Source organism: Halichoerus grypus, chromosome 8, assembly GCF_964656455.1.
Source record: "Halichoerus grypus chromosome 8, mHalGry1.hap1.1, whole genome shotgun sequence".
Taxonomy (NCBI): Eukaryota; Metazoa; Chordata; class Mammalia; order Carnivora; family Phocidae; genus Halichoerus; species Halichoerus grypus.
This window is the reverse complement of record NC_135719.1, coordinates 40,251,385-40,269,443: the sequence shown is the minus strand read 5'-3', so window position 1 is coordinate 40,269,443 and position 18,059 is coordinate 40,251,385. Positions and strand designations below refer to the sequence as shown.

At 40.9% G+C, this 18,059-nt stretch overlaps 1 protein-coding gene across 2 annotated transcripts in view; it reads right to left on the bottom strand.

Moving 5' to 3' along the window:
• Nucleotides 1–18,059, bottom strand: part of PTPN9 (protein tyrosine phosphatase non-receptor type 9) — a 76,923-nt gene that overhangs the window by 27,283 nt on the left and 31,581 nt on the right. For both annotated transcript variants that reach the window (XM_078079061.1, XM_078079060.1), the window contains exons 2-5: nt 12,856–12,999; nt 10,142–10,231; nt 9,309–9,433; nt 4,260–4,365 (exon numbers count right to left, since the gene is read on the bottom strand). In XM_078079061.1, the coding sequence (XP_077935187.1) occupies nt 4,260–4,365; nt 9,309–9,433; nt 10,142–10,231; nt 12,856–12,999 (465 nt within the window). The remainder of the gene's footprint in view (nt 1–4,259; nt 4,366–9,308; nt 9,434–10,141; nt 10,232–12,855; nt 13,000–18,059) is intronic.

Here is an 18,059-nt window from a genome sequence, read left to right as displayed (position 1 = left end):
TTGAAAGACCTAACAAGGAGCACCTGGGTGGCTTTAGTAGGTTGAGGGTCAGACTCTTGGTTTTAGCTCAGGTCATGATCTCAGGGCCATAGGCTCTAAGCTCAGCAGGAAGTCTGCCAGGGATTCTCTCTCTCCCTCTCCCTCTGCCCCTTCCCACCCCCCCCAAAAATTTTTTTAAAATCTTAAAAAAAAAAGACATAACAAAAGACTTTTTAAAAAGTATAGCATTGTTTTTTAAAATTAATTAATTACTTGAGAGAGAGAACATGAGCTCGAGGGGCAGAGGGACCCGGAGAGACAATCTCAAGCAGGCTCAGCATTGAGCACGGAGCCCTAAGTGGGCCCCATCTCAAGACGTGAGCTGAAACCAAGAGTCTGACGCTTAACTGACTGTGCCACCCTCGCACCCCAAAACGTATAGCTATTCTTGGATGGGAGATAATAAATTATAAAGATGTCAATTCTCCCTAAATTAATTTAATTCATTATAGCCAAATGAAATCCAGAGTCTTTCATTTCCCCAAACTTGACTGAATGACTCTAAAGTTCATCTAATCAAAAGATGATGATTTTTTAAAAAAATTTTCTCAGAGGCGCCTGGGTGGCTCAGTCATGAAGCATCGGCCTTCGGCTCAGGTCATGATCCCAGGATCCTGGGATCGAGCCGCTCAGCCCCTCCCCAGCTCGTTCTCCCTCTCTCTTAAATAAGTAAATCTTTAAAAAGAATTTTTTTTCTCATCAAATTTAGATCTAAAACTTGGAAAAAGTGGGTACCCTCTGTGCAATGGCACTGGGATGTCTGAGGGAGGGGGTCAGAGACATTTCCTTGAATTGCTTTTTAATTGCTTTTATAATAAAAAAAAGAACGAGGGGGTGTCTGGCTGGCTCAGTCAGTAGAGCATGCAGCTTTTTTTTTTTTTTTTTTAAGTAATCACTACACTCTACATGGGACTCAAACTCACAACCCTAAGATACGGAATCACACTCCCCACCTACTGAGCCAGCCAGGCACCCATGAGCATGTGACTCTTGATCTCAGGGTTGTGAGTTCAAGCCCCATGTTGGGTGTAGAGATTACTTAAAAGTAAAATAAGGGGAGCCCAGGTAGCTCAGTGGGCTAAGCGTCTGCCTTCAACTCAGGTTATGATCCCAGGGTCTTGGGATCCAGCCCCGCAAAGGGCTCCCTGTTCAGTGGGGAGTCTGCTTCTCTCTCTCCCTTTGCCTCTCACCCCACCTTGTGCTCTCTCTCTCTCGCTTGCTCTCTCTCAAATAAATAAAATCTTAAATTTAAATAAAAGCAAACAAAAGTACATGTAAAAAGAATAAATATGCAAAAAATATAGTCAAAACACCTTTTAGAAATAAGAGTGTGACAGGAAGCTTGACCTATGAGATATTAAACTTTATTTAAGACTATAATAAATAAAACAGTGCGTATGTTGGTCTAGATGGCGAGATCAATAGAAGAGAGTGTCAGAATAGACATGCCTACCATGGGAATTTAGTGTAATATAAAAGTATTATCTCAAATGAGTAGAAAAAAAATGTTTTAGTTAGTAAATGTTGCCTGGATAGCTATTTGAAAGCAAATTATTTTATCTATAATATTATGTATCATATATGATATATATTATTAAATAAAGTATATATAGTATACGAAAATTACAATGAAAAAATAAAGAAAACATGGCAGTATGAGAAAAGACACCATAAAATTGAGTAAGAAACTATAAAAAATGCTGGTAACACATACTTAGTGATATATTTTTTTTTACTTAATAGTATTTTTAGTAACAACTCTTATAAACTAATAAGAGATAAACACTTTTGTAAAAAATTGGGTAAAGTATATGAGGGGGGCCTGGGTGGCTCAGTAGGTTGAGCAACTGACTCTTGGTTTTGGCTCAGGTCATGATCTCAGGGTGGTGCCCCAGGCTCTGCGCTTAGCGGGGAGTCTGAGATTCTGTCTCTCCCTCTACCTCTGCCCTTCCCCCAACTTGTGTGTGCTCGCTCTTGTGCACCCTCTTCTCTCTCTAAAATAAATAAATATTTTTTAAAAATTGAGTAAAGTAGGGGCACCTGGGTGGCTCAGCTGGTTGAGCGACTGCCTTCGGCTCAGGTCATGATCCTGGAGTGCCGGGATCGAGTCCCGCATCGGGCTCCCTGCTCAGCAGGGGGTCTGCTTCTCCCTCTGACCCTCCCCCTCTCATGCTCTCTCTCTCTCAAATAAATAAATAAAATCTTAAAAAAAAAAAAAAATTGAGTAAAGTATATAAAAAGAAAAAATATTTAAATAGCTCTTGGCAATAAACATGAAAATACACTGAAGCTCATCAGTAATAAGAGAAACACCACAAAAACGTGAATATGATTAAAATCCAAATAACAAATCAATGTTGATAAAACTGGTGAAAAAGGATGTTGATGGGCGTGTAAATCTGAGCTAAGTTTTTAGAGGGCTATTTGGCAGTATTTATCAAAATTTAAATGTGTGAACTCTTTGACCCTACAAATCTGCTTATAGCAATTTATCCTGAGGAAATGATTGGTCAAACAGACAAATATGTATGTAAAACAATACTCACTGAAGCCTTTATAGTAACACACAAAAAATGGCATGAACTTCATTTTTTCTGCTTGATATATCCATAAAAAGAATACTCTGCTGCCATTAAAAAAAGTGAGGAAAGGGGTGCCTGACCCGCTTAGCTGCTAGAGCATGCAGCCCTTGATCTCAGGGTTGTGAATTCAAGCTCCACGCGGGGTGCAGAGCTTACTTTAAAAAAAAAAAAAAAAGTGAGAGAGAAAAGAAATGAGTAATAGCTATATGTACTGACATAGAAGGATGACGAAGACACAACTGTTAAGTAAAAAATGGCAAGTTATAACCATTGGATATAGTACTACTCCATATTTGTAAAGAAAAAAAAATCATGTATCATCCTCATCAATAAAAAGAACTGGGGGCGCCTGGGTGGCTCAGTCGTTAAGCGTCTGCCTTCGGCTCAGGTCATGATCCCAGGGTCCTGGGATCGAGCCCCACATCGGGCTCTCTGCTCAGTGGGGAGCCTGCTTCTCCCTCTCCCACTCCCCCTGCTTGTGTTCCCTCTCTCGCTGTTTCTGTCAAATAAATAAATAAAATCTAAAAAAAAAAAAAAAAAAAAATTAAAAGAACTGAATCACAGCTAAATGCCATAATAGGGATTTTAGTAATATGATGATGAGTGACCAATGGAAGTACCAGAAAACAACATGCAATAATAATACCCTCTTTATATACTCTGTTATAAAGCTGTAACAGCACTTCTAAAAAATCTACTTCCACAGTAATCCCAAGTTAGATCCTAGAACAAAGGCTGCATAGACTCCTAGATCAATGATTTTCAAACTGCAAGTTGTCACTCAATGGGTCCTCAAATTAATTTAGTAACTCACGACTAACTTTTTAAAAATATGAAATAGAATAATTAAAGTGACTGCACATAGTAAGGGGTAAAGCTTGTTTTGTGAAACTTTTTTGTTCTGTGTATAAATATGTACACAAAGATCTACACACCTTCCTCATCCTGGGACTCTGAAATCTAAACAGCTCTGAAAACCTCAAGTTTCTTTTGAAGTCTGGTGCAAGAATTCATGGAGCAACAAAATCTGACCTGAAATGCCACAGGCTATTTATAGCCTTTATTGTTCTCCACTCATTATGAATAATACATTTCACTGCAAAAATATTAATGTGTTTGATTATAAAGTGGCACATACACCATATTATCTTTTAAAGTTCGAAAGATTACAAAATACCTCTGGACTTACGAGTTTGGGATAAGAGAGTAAGAACTTATCTATATACAGAACTCCACACGTATGTGTATAGGTTAGTGTACATATACTTTTGTGTATGAAGTCAACATGTAAAACCTATTTCTGACTAGATGGAGACAAAAAGTCTGAAAATCATTGGCTATGTGACATTTTTCAGACACTGGACATACCTAGGCCTTCATTCTTATTCTACACAACTCCAGGAAAGGGGCAATGCTCCTTTATGACTCAGAATGTTCCTGTGCATTTTCTTTTTTAATTCCTCCTACTTCACTTTTAAGACCATTTTGTATTCTGAGGAAGCACATATTAGTCATCATTTACAGGTGACCTTTACACTGAACATAATGTCTGAAGTTTACATCATTCCCAAGTCTCCCAAAGAACAAAAAAAAGTATCCCAACCAGTGAAGAATTCAGGGGTCCTCTCATAGCCTTACCTTCAGCAGGTTTAGGACTTTCTTGCCAAGATCCAGCTCAAAGTTGGTATAATTAGAACCACACATGTCATAGATAAACACCAGTCCATTCCTCTGAGTTTCAAAGCTGTAAACCAACCATTGAACAAAAACATTTATAAGTAATAAGATAGATGAGGGTTGAAAACCTAGGGCAAAAAACTGAGTTATGGGACACATGTGGGACCAAAATATAACTGGTCTTACAAAAATATGATTTATCTTTGGTATCTGCTATACTTATGATATTATGATTTTATAATAAAAAATATATATTTGGTTGCTGGCACAGAGCTCCTTTAAAACTCTTGGAATTTTGTAAGTGAAGAGTTAAAGGTATCTTTTGTGATGTTAATGAGACAACTGGAATGCCCTTGGGTCACATAAGGATGGGGGTGGTTGCCAGGGGAACCAATCTTGTGATTACAGAGGGTTGGTACTTTCATCCCACACCCCCACCCCGCCCACCTCCAGGGAAGAGAAAGGGATGAGAGATTGAGTTCAATCTCAAATGGCCAATGATTTAATCAGTCATGCTCATGTAATGAAGCCTCCATAAAAACCTAAAAGGATTAGGGTTTGGAGCTTCCAGATGGAGGTACTGAAAAGAGTGGCCCTCTCAGAGAGGGCATGGAAGCTCTAAGCCCCTTTCACCATACCTTTCCCTATGCATGCATCCCTTCCATCTAGCTATTTTGAGTTATGTCCTTTTATAATAAATTGGTAACCTAGTAAGTAAAATGTTCCTCTGAGTTCTGTGAGCCACTCTAGTAAATTCACTGAACCCAAGAAGGGGGTTGTTGGAAACTTCAATCTATATAGCCTGTTGATAAAAAGCTTAGGTGACAACCTGAACTTGCCACTGGCATCTGTGTGTGGGAATTGGGGTTGGGGGACTAGTCTTATAGGATTGAAAACCTTTAACCTGTGGGATCTGATCTATCAGGCAGACTGTCAGAATTGAGTTGAATTGTAAAACACTGAGTTGGTGTCACAGAACTGCTTGGATGGCAGAAAACCCCCACATGTTGGAACTGGAATTATGCTTACTGATGTATATTTATCAAGTACCAAACTCCTAGGTTGAGAATGTCCCAGAACATCTAGGTTATCAAAATTTAAACTGTTTCCTCCCAGGTTTCTGAATCTGTCTATCCAAATTTCATAACATTCCATGTTCAACTCAAAAGCTTCCTCTTCGTGAAGACCTCCCTGATAACCGTGATCAAAATGCACTGCTGTCCTTCACCCCCTTGTAGCCCCATAAATCTTCCTGTAGGATTTTCTTGTGGTTCTTAAAGCATTTCAAGTTTGTTTTGTTTTTTGTTTTATTTATTTATTTATTTATTTATTTATTTAAGATTTTATTTATTTATTTGACAGCGAGAGAGACAGCGAGAGAGGGAATACAAGCAGGGGGAGTGGGAGAGGGAGAAGCAGGCTTCCCATAGAGCAGGGAGCCCAACGTGGGACTCGATCCCAGGACCCTGGGATCATGACCTGAGCCGAAGGCAGACGCTTAATGACTGAGCCACCTAGGTGCCCCTGTTGTTGTTTTAAAGATTTTATTTATTTATTTGAGAAAGAGACAGAGAAAGCACAAGCAGAGGGAGGGGCAGAGGGAGAAGGAGAAGCGGACTCCACACTGAGCAGGAGCCCACGTCTGGGGGCTCGATCCCAGGATCCTGATTGAGCCAAGTCAGATGTTTAACCAATTGAGCCACCCAGGTGCCCCAAAGCACTTTAACTTTGTATAGCCATCTGATTCTCTCCTGGGAGCAAAAACATGTTTTGTTCACCTCATTACTCCCAACAGTCCCTAGCACAGTCCTTGCAAATAGGTACATGATAAATGGTCACTGAATTAGAATTCAGTGGAACTGGAAGCCTACTGCTAAGAAAATACTTCAGACCTGTGGGAAACTGTGAAACAAAACTCTAAGCTCAGTGATGGTAAATGTAACTCTTAGGACTTGGAGGAAGAAAACAAACCCATACATAGTCTTAGGAAAGCATCTTGAAAAGTAAGAGCTTATTACCACACTGAGGTTAAGAACATGTGAGGAGGGGCACCTAGGTGGCTCAGGGTCACGAGATTGAGCCTTGTGTTGAGCTCCCTGCTGGGTATGGAGCCTGCTTAAGATTCTCTCTCCCTCTCCCTCTGCCCCTCTCTGGCTGCATGCACTTGGGCTCTCTCTAAAAACAACAACAACAACAAAAAACAAAAAACATGTGAAGATATGAAAAGTGTTCTTCAGTTCAATCTCCTTACTGCCTAAAGACTTCTCAAAGTTGTATTCTTCCACTAAGCCAGATCCTTACCTATTTCAATTGGCATGCCTAAAAGATCATTAGGAATAAATTTTTTGTTTGATTACTCATAGATGATAGCATAGCAATAGCTTTCCTCCCTACTTAAAATTAAGAAAATTTTTGGGCACAAAAGAATCCTGAAATCAGAGATCTCAATGTTATTTTGTATCCTAAATTTTTGGCATGGTGGAAGTACCCACCCATGAAGTAGCATTTCAAAAATCTCAATTCAAAAATCTCTAATTCTGAGGTACACCCAAGTACGCCCAAGTTTTACCAGCAGTTTCTGAGTTTTGAACGGTCTCGACAGGTTACAGTTAATACTAAATCTTGACTCCTTTTTTCATGATTCCAGAGAGACTATGATTCACCAAGATCAAAGATGGCGTTACAAGAGTAGCACAATTACTGAGTAGACTATCCAGGTCTAGAGACTTCCCATTTCTCCACAAGCTCATCAACGGCCAAATTCAAAGAACTATAGAGGTTTTCCCCTCACAGCACCAGCCTGTTGCAGAGGACTGAAACAAAGAGAAGTCAGTGCCAGGGGAAACAGAATTTAATAAAAAGAAGCTATGGTTCATAATGATGCAGGTTCTATATTCCTAAAAATTATTCATCCTATAAAGGCACATGAAATAAATATAAATGTGGTAGGATCTTTGTTTTTCTGTGTACAGAATATGAGGTTTACAACGATAGCTAATTCCTTACTAAGAATAAATGTTTTCCTACTGAGTTTGATTCCTGAGCTGGAAGCTACCTGAGAACACCAAGATGTTTAAAACACAGTCCCTGACATTTGTTTCAAAATAATTGAGGGTAGGGGGTGGGTGAGAGGCTATCAGTGAAATAAGATTGGTTATAGATCAGTCTGAAAACAGATGATGTGTGGAAGTTTATGATACCATTTCCATGCCACCCATAGAGATCTGAGGATTTTCTATTATATAATGTGAAAAAGAAGGTTCCCCGCCCTCACAGAGCTTACAGTCTAGTGGTAAATATAGAAAACAACAGTATAAGATAAATTACATCATAAGGCTGTGTAAAGTTCAATACAAAATAATTGGTATTATCAATAACTGCTGCTGGGGCACCTAGGTGGTTCAGTCAGTTAAGCATCTGCCTTTGGCTCAGGTCATGATCTCAGGGTCCTGAGATGGAGCCCTGTGTCGGGCTCCCTGCTCAGTGGGGAATTTGCTTCTCCCTCTCCCTCTCCTCCTCCCCACCCTACTCCTGCTCTCAGTGAAAGTTAACATAGGAAAACAAGAATTTCTACTCACTAGTGAGAATATTTTGCTTGGAGAAAAGGTTTCACATTTATTTATTTTATATGCACCTTCTGAATAATGAGGAGTCACTAAGCGTTTTTAAGAAAAGGGTAGACATCATGAACAGTTTTAAGTATGTTTACCTGTGTGGTCTTCTGTGGGATCCAATCAATACAAGAAAGCTTTGGCCACTGCCATGCCTATGGGAATGCTCTGACTATAAGCTGCCCACAATGGAAGGCCAGTGAATTTTCTGACAAAGGAGTCTTTCATTTATTTCTCCTGAGCTAAAGCATTTCAAAGGAACCTATATTCTGGAAATAATGCCTGAAGACCAATCACAGGAAAGAAGAACTGAGAAATTTCACACTTCTGATTGGGCAGTACAGGGGCCCTGAGACCACTGGTCCTCTCTCCTTACCTTAGTAAACTTCTCTTTTTCAGAATAATGCTATGTGTGGCTTGGATATATCTCCCTATTGAGCATCAAAAGCAGAAGATAAATACTATGGAAATAACATTAACAAGGCAGTAACAAGTGAATTAGACACAGAGACCCACTTCAGACAATCATTTGGCTATCCACATCCTCTAAGTCCACGGTATGACTGAAGTTGTGCATAGATGTCGTTCACTATCTTAGGTTTTAGCCCTTGATACATCACTTCTAAGCCAGAGGAATAGCCAATGACATCCAGCACAATATTAAACTGTAAATTTTCACGAGGGAAAAATTCACCAGGGTTAAGGAAGTACGGCAAGAGGACAACATAATAGGGTACAAATAGCTCTGGCCAAGAGCAAAGAAACTAGGATCCTAGGCCTAACTGGACTGGTATGACTGTAAAAGAGTCACGTAACTTCTTGGGGCTTCAGTTTCTTTGCCTAAGATAGTCATAATACCATTTACCTTGGAAACAGAAGGAGAAATGACCTAAGCGGATTCTTTCTGCTCATGCACCTGTTTATAAAGATGATTTTGCCTAACTTTGTACTTTTGGACTCTTCTCTCCTGAATGTTGATTCTCAAAATCCTGAGCTAAATGGCATTATTCCTATTTTACAAAGAAAGTGAGGCCCCAGAGTGCTTTGAAAATCAATATTCAGGGCAAATGAGCAAAAGGTCAGCACAAGTCATTTCCCCTTCATAGTCTCTCAATAAGTGATTCTCAATACAATGAGGATAATTAGTTAATTGGCTTTCTCAGCTTCTGTGATCCTAAAATAGAGCCAAGCAGGTAAAGATACAAAGAATACCCTCTATCTTGATAGTACCTGGAAACCTGCCAAGCCCTTAAAGACATGGAATGTTTTCTATTCACAGCACTTCCCAGGGCACATTCTAGGAGCATGGTGAAGGCACTGCTGAGTTAATCAACTTAGTCAAGGACTATCACTTCCCCATCTGGATGTAGACCAACTAAAAGATAATCTTTATGCTCACCTATCCACAGCTCTGTCTAGCAAGTAAAACAGAGCCTGAAGTACCACATGTTGGACTGACTTGTGGGGGTGATGCAATCTGGCAGTGAAGAGGGCAATGGAGGCTCCTGTTGGGTCCCGAACATTCTAGAAGCAAATAAAACAAGAAATATTTAGAAACTAAATAGAAAATCACAACAATCACTTAGGCTTCTATATCCTAGACAAAAATTTCATATCAAGAGAAGAGATGCTGGCAATACTTTTCTGACTTGCATCAGTTACTCCAGGAAGAGAAGAATGTTTATTTCATCCCATGCCTGATTCTTAGCAGCCCCTGGATCATATTTGTGTGGTAGGGAAAAACTACATTCCCTTAACTTGTCAATGGCAGAGAGATTAAAGGATGGTCTACACTGGCTGCCTAGCTAATTTCCCAGATAGGATGGCAAAAGAAACACACATCAGGGGAAAACCACAGAATACAACCATGGTTTCCATGCTCTGCCTTAAAAGTACCATCGTACACTTATTCAAAAGGCTGTGATCTCTAGGTGGAGAGAGCTTGAATCCAGTAAGAATGGGCCTCTGAGCCATTGTATACCCACCCAAAGACCTTGACTAACCTTAATAGACCAATGAAGAACTCTGCTTGACCTATGGTATAACTGATTCTTAATAATTTCACTTGTTACTAGAATTATTTTGTGTAAACTACACAGCTGCTTCATGTCTGCTCCGCAACGTTGAGACTCTCTAGATTCAGGATAAGGTATCTAGGAACAAAATCCAAAGAGGACAACAGCTACAAAAGGAAGTAACGAGACACTACAAGAAGGGTTCATAAAGACTCACTAAGATGGTGAATTTCCCACTAAGGATCTCAGAACGGAGAGGTTCCTCATGAGGTTTCAGCTTCACAATGCCTTCCTTCCTTCGTGTTTCCTAAGAATAAAGCACAGCAAGATAAATTAATATGGAAATACTGTATAGCCAGGACAGCTTTATGTAACCAACAAATCTCAGAGATAAGGGACTTCAGAAGTCAATGAATTGAATCATGAATTCCTTTGTAACATCCTACAGGCCAAGTGAGTGTTATCTGAATTTTCGTCCAATGCCACCTTATCAGCCTCTTAGGTATGATACTTTCCTTTTAAATCAGTGAGAATCCTAACCCTGAAGATCAACTAATACGTATTGTTAGAGTGCAGGGTCAAAGTTCTTAAGCATACATCAGCAGTGATATTGCAACAAGATATTAAATATGCACCAAAAAAATGTCTGGAAGCAGACATCCTTACACATCCGAGGCTGAGGCCTCCCGCATCTTAAAAAGGAGCCATCTGTCCCCTCGATATGTTCTCCAACAAGACCTACCATGACCTCATTTTTCTTATCTCCACAGCAAGATTCTCTAAGCTCATCCTCAGTTCCCTCATACTCAGTCTACTGCATTCTCATTCCCCCCAATCTAACTACCGCCTGTAGCTCACCTGTCAGTGAACCCAGTAGGCATTTTCATCTCTCCTTTTATAGGACAAGGTTGACCACTCACCTTCCCTTTCCCCTGAGACATTCTCTATCAGAGAAAGAGAATACTCTCTCAGTTTTCTTATTTCTTCAACTACTGCTCCTAAGTCTCCTTTTTTTGGTGTTTTTTTTTTTTTTTTTTTTTTGAGAGAGAGAGTGAGGAGGGGAGGGGCAAAGTGAGAGGGAGAGTGACACGGGGCTAGATCTCACGACCCTGAGATCATGACCTGAGTTGGACACTTAACCCACTGAGCCACCTAGGTGGCCCTTGTGGGTTTTTTTTTTTGTTTATTTGCAATCATTTGCTCACTCAATTAATTCACTGGCTCATTCATTTATTCTGCAAATATTTGTAGAGCAATTATTATATGCCAGGCACTGAGCTAAGTGCTAGGAACACATGGGTGAATGAAACACACTAGGTCTTTGTTTATATTCTTGCCCAATTCATCCTTAAAATCAAATTCAAATGCCTTCAGAGGCAGGGCAGCAAGTGAAGACAGTATTTGTGCTAGGATTACAGGAGAGTGCATGCCCTACCTAAAGCATTCAAATTCAACTCTTAAGACATTACTGAACCAAAGATAGCAAAAAGTCTGAGGTGATATTCAGCCCTACATATCTTCTCATATTCTCCTGGAATGACCTCACTCTTTCTCATGGCTCTAATATTCAGCTCTACTTTGGTCACTTGAAATCTCTATTTCTGGTCCAGATTTCTTTCCTGAACCTCATTCCAACTTCTTAGAGAACATATCTATTTGGATATCCCAATGGCACTTCAGACTTAACACGACCAAACTGAACTCATGACCTATTTCAGTGTTTCCTAAAATTAGTGAATGCTACTACCATTTACCCTGCCACCCAAGTCAGACCTGGAACGCTTGACTCTTCTTTCCTTACACACCAGTTTAAGCAACACTGTTTTACCAATTTCACTTCTAGAATCTGCCCATTTTTTCTCTATCTCCCCTGACACTACACTTAATGACACCACAATCTTCTCTCTCTCTATAAGTACAATGGCCTTCTAATAGGTCTGTCTCCAGTAGAGCCCTTCTGATCCATTCTCTTTTTTTTTTTTTAAGATTTTATTTATTTATTTATTTGAGAGAGAGAATGAGAGAGAGAGAGCACATGAGAGGGGGGAGGGTGAGAGGGAGAAGCAGACTCCCCGCTGAGCAGGGAGCCCGATGCGGGACTCGATCCTGGGACTCCAGGATGATGACCTGAGCTGAAGGCAGTCGCCTAACCAACTGAGCCACCCAGGCGCCCCTGATCCATTCTCTAAAGCACAGTGAGATAATCGTTCCAGAATGCAAATCTGATCAAGTTATTCTGCTGTTTTTACCTTCAGTGAATTTCTCTGCCCTTGAGAAAAAAATAGATACTCTATGATCTGGCCTTGTTTACTTTTGCTGCTCACTCTCTTGACATGCTGCCACTCCCAATGAGCATTTCTGCTCAGCTCAATTTCTCTATTGTCACTAGGAATCTGAACTTGCTATTCTCTCTGCCATACTCCCCTATCTGTCCAATTCCTACTCCATTCTTCAGATCTTAATTTAGAAATCATTTCCTTCAAGAAGGCTTCCTTGACCCTTCTAAGTAAATGTGCTTCCGTAGAACCAAGTAGTGCCCTATCATAACTTTCTATAATTGTGTGTCTTTCTCTTTGTAAATAGTAATCTCTGCACCTGGAACATAGTACATATGCAATAAACATCTGTTGAAAAAATGAGTGAATATTGTTGGAGATGACCCACAAGATAGGCATAAGTGAGCTTTTTAGTCTTGCACTAAAGGCATGCCTTGTCCTCCTTTTTTAATTTAGAGAGATTCTACATGTCTTCAGAAGGATTTTCTGACTTCAAGGTAGGGCTCCTAGATACTGACCTGCTTTTTTTTAAATGAGAGTGGGGAGAACACTCAAAGAACCACTTCGTGTAGTGTGTGGCACAGAAAACAGCAACACAGAGAGCCCAACTGCCACAGATCTGCCCCGCCGCCCCCCCGCCCCGCAAGCTACATACTCTGTAGGAGTGGAACAACTCTATGGCACGGAGCACATCAAACTTCCGGGCCATGAGGAACTTGACAGCCACATTCCAAGAGAGGGGGGAAACATTGTACTGAACTGTCCACTTGTTAATCTCTTCAAGAAACTGCTTGGTGGCCTGTTTGACAAAGAAAATAAAGAAAATTTAGTTAGTAGAGAACATATTTATGGAAACAACAAACAAACAAGAAAAAAAGATCATCCTCTCCTCAAGCAAGTCTGAACCCAAAGTTTCCTACAGGGAGCAGGGAAAGACAAAAGCTGGAAAACAGGTCTGAAAGCAGAAATAGTTAAAATTCATACTACGCAATGAGGCCAGAAGCCAGAGCTAGGTTCAGAGAGCAGGGCTTAGCACAGGGATGCATGAAGAAAAACTGAGGGGGGAGACCAAGGCACCCAAATGGGATGCAAATTACTGGCCCCAAAGCAAAAAAACAGCAGTCTGGGGTTTTATTTTTTAAGATAAAAAAAGGGGGATGGGCCCCTTGAAGGGTTATTGCATAATGTGCATCACGGTACAGCAGTCTCAGCTGCTGTTTTGGTCCCAACAAGCCAACTGGATATACAGCAAAACCATCAGAAAATGGTTTCGGCTTTGGAATTAGCAACACTATTTGAGAGCAGCAAAGCTATTAAGAAGAATTTAACAAATCAAAAGGCCAACTGTTCTTTGCCTGACTGACCCCACAGGACCTCTTCATGCTTCACATGGCATCCCAAAAACCAGACACTAGTGCCCAGAGTCATTAACAGCCCCTCTGGATAGTGGTTGCTGGGAGAGGGGTGGAAAGCCTCATATTGGGGGAGGAGGAGTAGGAAATTTTCATTTTCACTGTCTGATCCCAAGCGGGCAAGATGCCTGTTTCTAGAATTGTTCCTACCCCATGTCCTTCTATCCTCTCTCAACCTATTTCTCCTTACATTTATAACCCAGTTTCTGCTCTAGCCAAACTACTCTTCTGTTTCTTGAGTTTTTTAATACGATTTACATCAGGATATTTAAGACTTTATTTTTTTAAGTAATCTCTACACCCAATGTGGGGCTCGAACTCACAACCCCAAGACCAAGAATCACAAGCTCCACCAACTGAGCCAGCCAAGCACCCTACATTGGGATTTTTTGCATGCGTGTTCTCAATTGCTAAACACTTTCTGCATGGCTATCTGGTCCCTTCCACCCAGAAACTTTTCTCACATGTTGGTCCAAAATGTGACCAACTCGATGAGAATTCTGAAATTTAATTGATCATCCAATCAACCCACAGTTAAGATGCATTTATTTATTTAAAGATTTTATTTTTTTATTTGACAGAGAGAGAGCGCGAGCATAAGCAGGGGGAGTGGCAGGCTCCCCGCTAAGCAGGGAGCCCAATGTGATGCAGGGGCTTGATCCCAGGACCCCAGGATCATGACCTGAGCCTAAGGCAGATGTTTAACTGGGTGAGCCACCCAGGTGCCCCATTATGATGTATTGATTTTTTTTTAGGATTTTATTTACTTATTTGACAGAGAGAGAGAGAGACAACAAGCAGGGGGTGCGGCAAGCAGAGAGAGAGGGAGAAGCAGGCTCCTGCTGAGCAAGGAGCCCAATGCGGGGCTTGATCCCAGGACTCTGGGATCATGACCTGGGCCGAAGGCAGGCACTTAACTGGCTGAGCCACCCAGGCGCCCCAATTAAGATGTATTTATTAAACTATTACATATTTATTAACTACTTATTAATATCTGTGCTAAGAAATACAAGGAATGCAAAATAAAGTTTGCTTTAAAAGGTGTAATACTAACCTACTATGTGGCCATGGACAAGGTAATATTCTCTTCATCTCTAATTTTTCAATTGAAAAACAAGGGAAGGGGCACCTGGGTGGCTTACTTGGTTAAGCATCTGCCTTCAGCTCAGGTCATGATCTCAGGGTCCTGGGATCGAGCCCCAAATCACGCTCCCTGCTCAGGGGGAGTGTGCTTCTCCCTCTCCCTTTGCCACTCCCCCACCACTCATGCTCTCTCTCTCTCTCTCAAATGAATAAAAATCTTAAGAAAGAAAGAAAAAAGAAAGAAAGAAAGACAATGGGAGAAAGGGTAACAAGCAATTGACCTACTTCAGAATCTTGGCAGTAAGTGCTACCTTGCAAATACAATTTGAATTGCTACACAGTATTTTTTTTTAATTTTTAAAAAGATTTTATTTGTGGGCGCCTGGGTGGCTCAGTCCGTTAAGCGGCTGCCTTCGGCTCAGGTCATGATCCCAGGGTCCTGGGATTGAGTCCTGCATCGGGCTCCCTGCTCTGTGGGGAGCCTGCTTCTCCCTCTCCCTCTGCCTGCTTCTCTGCCTGCTTGTATTCTCTATCTCTCTGTCAAATAAATAAATAAAATCTTTAAAAAAAAAAAAAAGATTTTGTTTATTTGACAGAGAGAGACAGCGAGAGAGGGAACACAGCAGGGGGAGTGTGAGAGGGAGAAGCAGGCTTCCCGCTGAGCAGGAAGCCCGATGCGGGGGGGGGGGGGGGGGGGGGTCGTCGCGCTCGGGGCTCGATCCCAGGACTCTGGGATCATGACCTGAGCCAAAGGCAGACGCTTTAACGACTGAGCCACTCAGGTGCCCCGCTACATAGTATTTAAACAACTAGCAAATTAGAGTCCCAGGAAAGTCAGCAATACCTCGTAAGAGAGCACCTGATTCATTGCCCAATTTCTAGGAAAGTAAAAAGACACTTTATAAATCAGAGTAAAATCTAAGAGGACAAAGGCTGCACCTGAGCTTTAGAACCTTTCAACGGAGGCAATATAACTTACACCACTGGAAAAGGAGAGAACCAGAAAAACTAATCAGGAAAAGTACATAAAAAGAGCCAAGAAATAAAGGCCATGAAGAAAAGCTTTCAGATGATCACTTTGGCCCAGAACCAGTTTAAGTGGGACCAGAGAAATGAGTCCCGGAGAAGACAACAGGACAAACTTAGAATGCTCCACCAGAAAACAGTTTGAGTTGCCTCTGTGGGGTGAGTGGCCAGCATCAGAATGAGGAAAGACGGAAGGGAAAAGAAGAGAAGTGGGCACAGAAAGATCCCAGAAACAAAACCTCAGCCAGCCCGGAAGGTCCCCAGGAGATTTTGTAAAGGGTTGTTTTTTAATTAACATATCATCTTTAAATCCAGCCCTCTCCTGGGCTTGGCTGAAGCTGCCTATAGAATAAAACACCAGAGTAATAATAAACAGACAAATCAATATGCAGGTAGGAGGGGGAAATATATAGCTAGGGGGTGATATGAACTCCTAACACATCCAATTACTAAGATGGTTTTTCATTTTTCATAAATAAGCCACGTCTCAGTAAGAGACATGCAGGTTTCACACACTTCCTTCTAAGTTCGTACATATTGTCTTCCTTCTTATTAAACTCAGTTCCTTCAAAGTTCTTAATGTCCTGTAGCTCCCAAGAGCTACTGCCTTGAGCTGACCTCTGTCCCCTGCTGGTCAGGATGTTATTCTTGGCTTTAAGCACGGGAACAATTCCTCCTGATTTGGCCTGACTAGGCCTTGCATGAACAGAGTCCAGTGTACTGTAAACAGTGATGTGATATTTACAGATACAAATACACATACACACACACCATCTGTTACGTTCAGCCTCAGATTCACCATCCTGCATCCCTATCCCTCTTGTGGAAGAGACAAACCTCTTAAAGAAGTCAGAAAAGATGGCCTCAGCTTCAACAGTTCTTCTCTAGAAAGTTAATAAGTTATCTTCCTCTGTTTACACATGAATTCAGCACAACCACTAAGTATAGACCAATTTGTGGTCCTATTGGTACCAGAGAAACAAGTCCCAGCAATTTTAATGAGCAACACACTCTTCATAAGGGATAATCAAAATTCCTGAAATTAATATTGTGTTATTTCCTGGTGAACAGAAGAATGAGCCAAAAGATGAGTCACGGCTTATAAAATACTTCAACTCAAGGTCAATGGTTTGAATCTATCTAGGTTTATGAGTTAACTGTAAGTTGTTAACACCTGGCAACTAAGGCATGGGTCACAGTTCAAACAGCTTTGGTCTTCCTTTGGGAAAAAGGTCTGAACTGAAGTACAGAAAAATTAACATTACCACTTATAACCTTCCTCAACCCACTTTTTAGGTAAGATTGGTTTCAGCACTGTCAAAAGCTTACTGTAATTATATACTATTCCCACAATCATGTTTAAATAGATAAAAACAAGTTTCTGGACTACAGCCATGAGGATAAAGATACTAGGGAACCTGCTATAAGATGGCTGAGATATCTGTCAATTAAATGGATTACACCCTAGACACTATCCACTGGTGTTAAATATGTTACTGGAGAGAATAAAATCAAAAGTCTTCATGTTACTTCAAATTCTCAAGAGCAGCTATGATTTTGAGATGAGCTCTAGGCAAAGGGCTAGCCAACCAAAAGATCAAGAAAAAAGGTGCTGGCATGCTCAGTTCCACAGTATCTTAAATCCTGTGTTCCAACACAAATGGGAGAGAATGAAGAGCCAGACCTATAACAAACGTCATTTGAAAGAAACAGAAAACTTCTGCCTCCTGGGATATCAGCCACTGAACCACCAAAGAACAAATCTACTAGTCTAGTGGGTTTGGGAGTCAGAAAGAACCCATCCTCTCACTCTCTGCTGTGTGGTATTTGGGCAAGTCATTTAACCTCTCTCAGCCTCAATGCCCTCTGTAAAGATAAGGCATGAATGAGACAACTGATAGAAAAGCACCACAATATCTGCCAAGTAGGAGGGAGTCTCTGAATGGATGTTCATTCTTTTTCTTTACTCCAGTCATTTCACATTAAAACTTATTTCAATAGAGTTCCTCAGAATCAAGTGATCTATTTCTCTTTAGCCTTTAGCAATTCAATCTCTCTAATCCACTTTACCCAAAAGCATAAATTTAAATTAGAAACCTCCAATATGTGTTCAACTGCAAGACAAAAGTCTCTAAAGGAGCAACTTCTCATTCAGGGCTCTGCACAATACAGAAGAAGCTGGGTTGGGAAGTATTTATACCACCCCCCCCCCATCTCTAAATCCTTTTGTCCCTACTTTCAGACTACACTGGCAGCTCTGGGGATTAACACTGCCATCCTGAGCATTAAACTGACTAGAGAATATTTCTCATTAAAATAAAGGAACAACTTTGTGCAG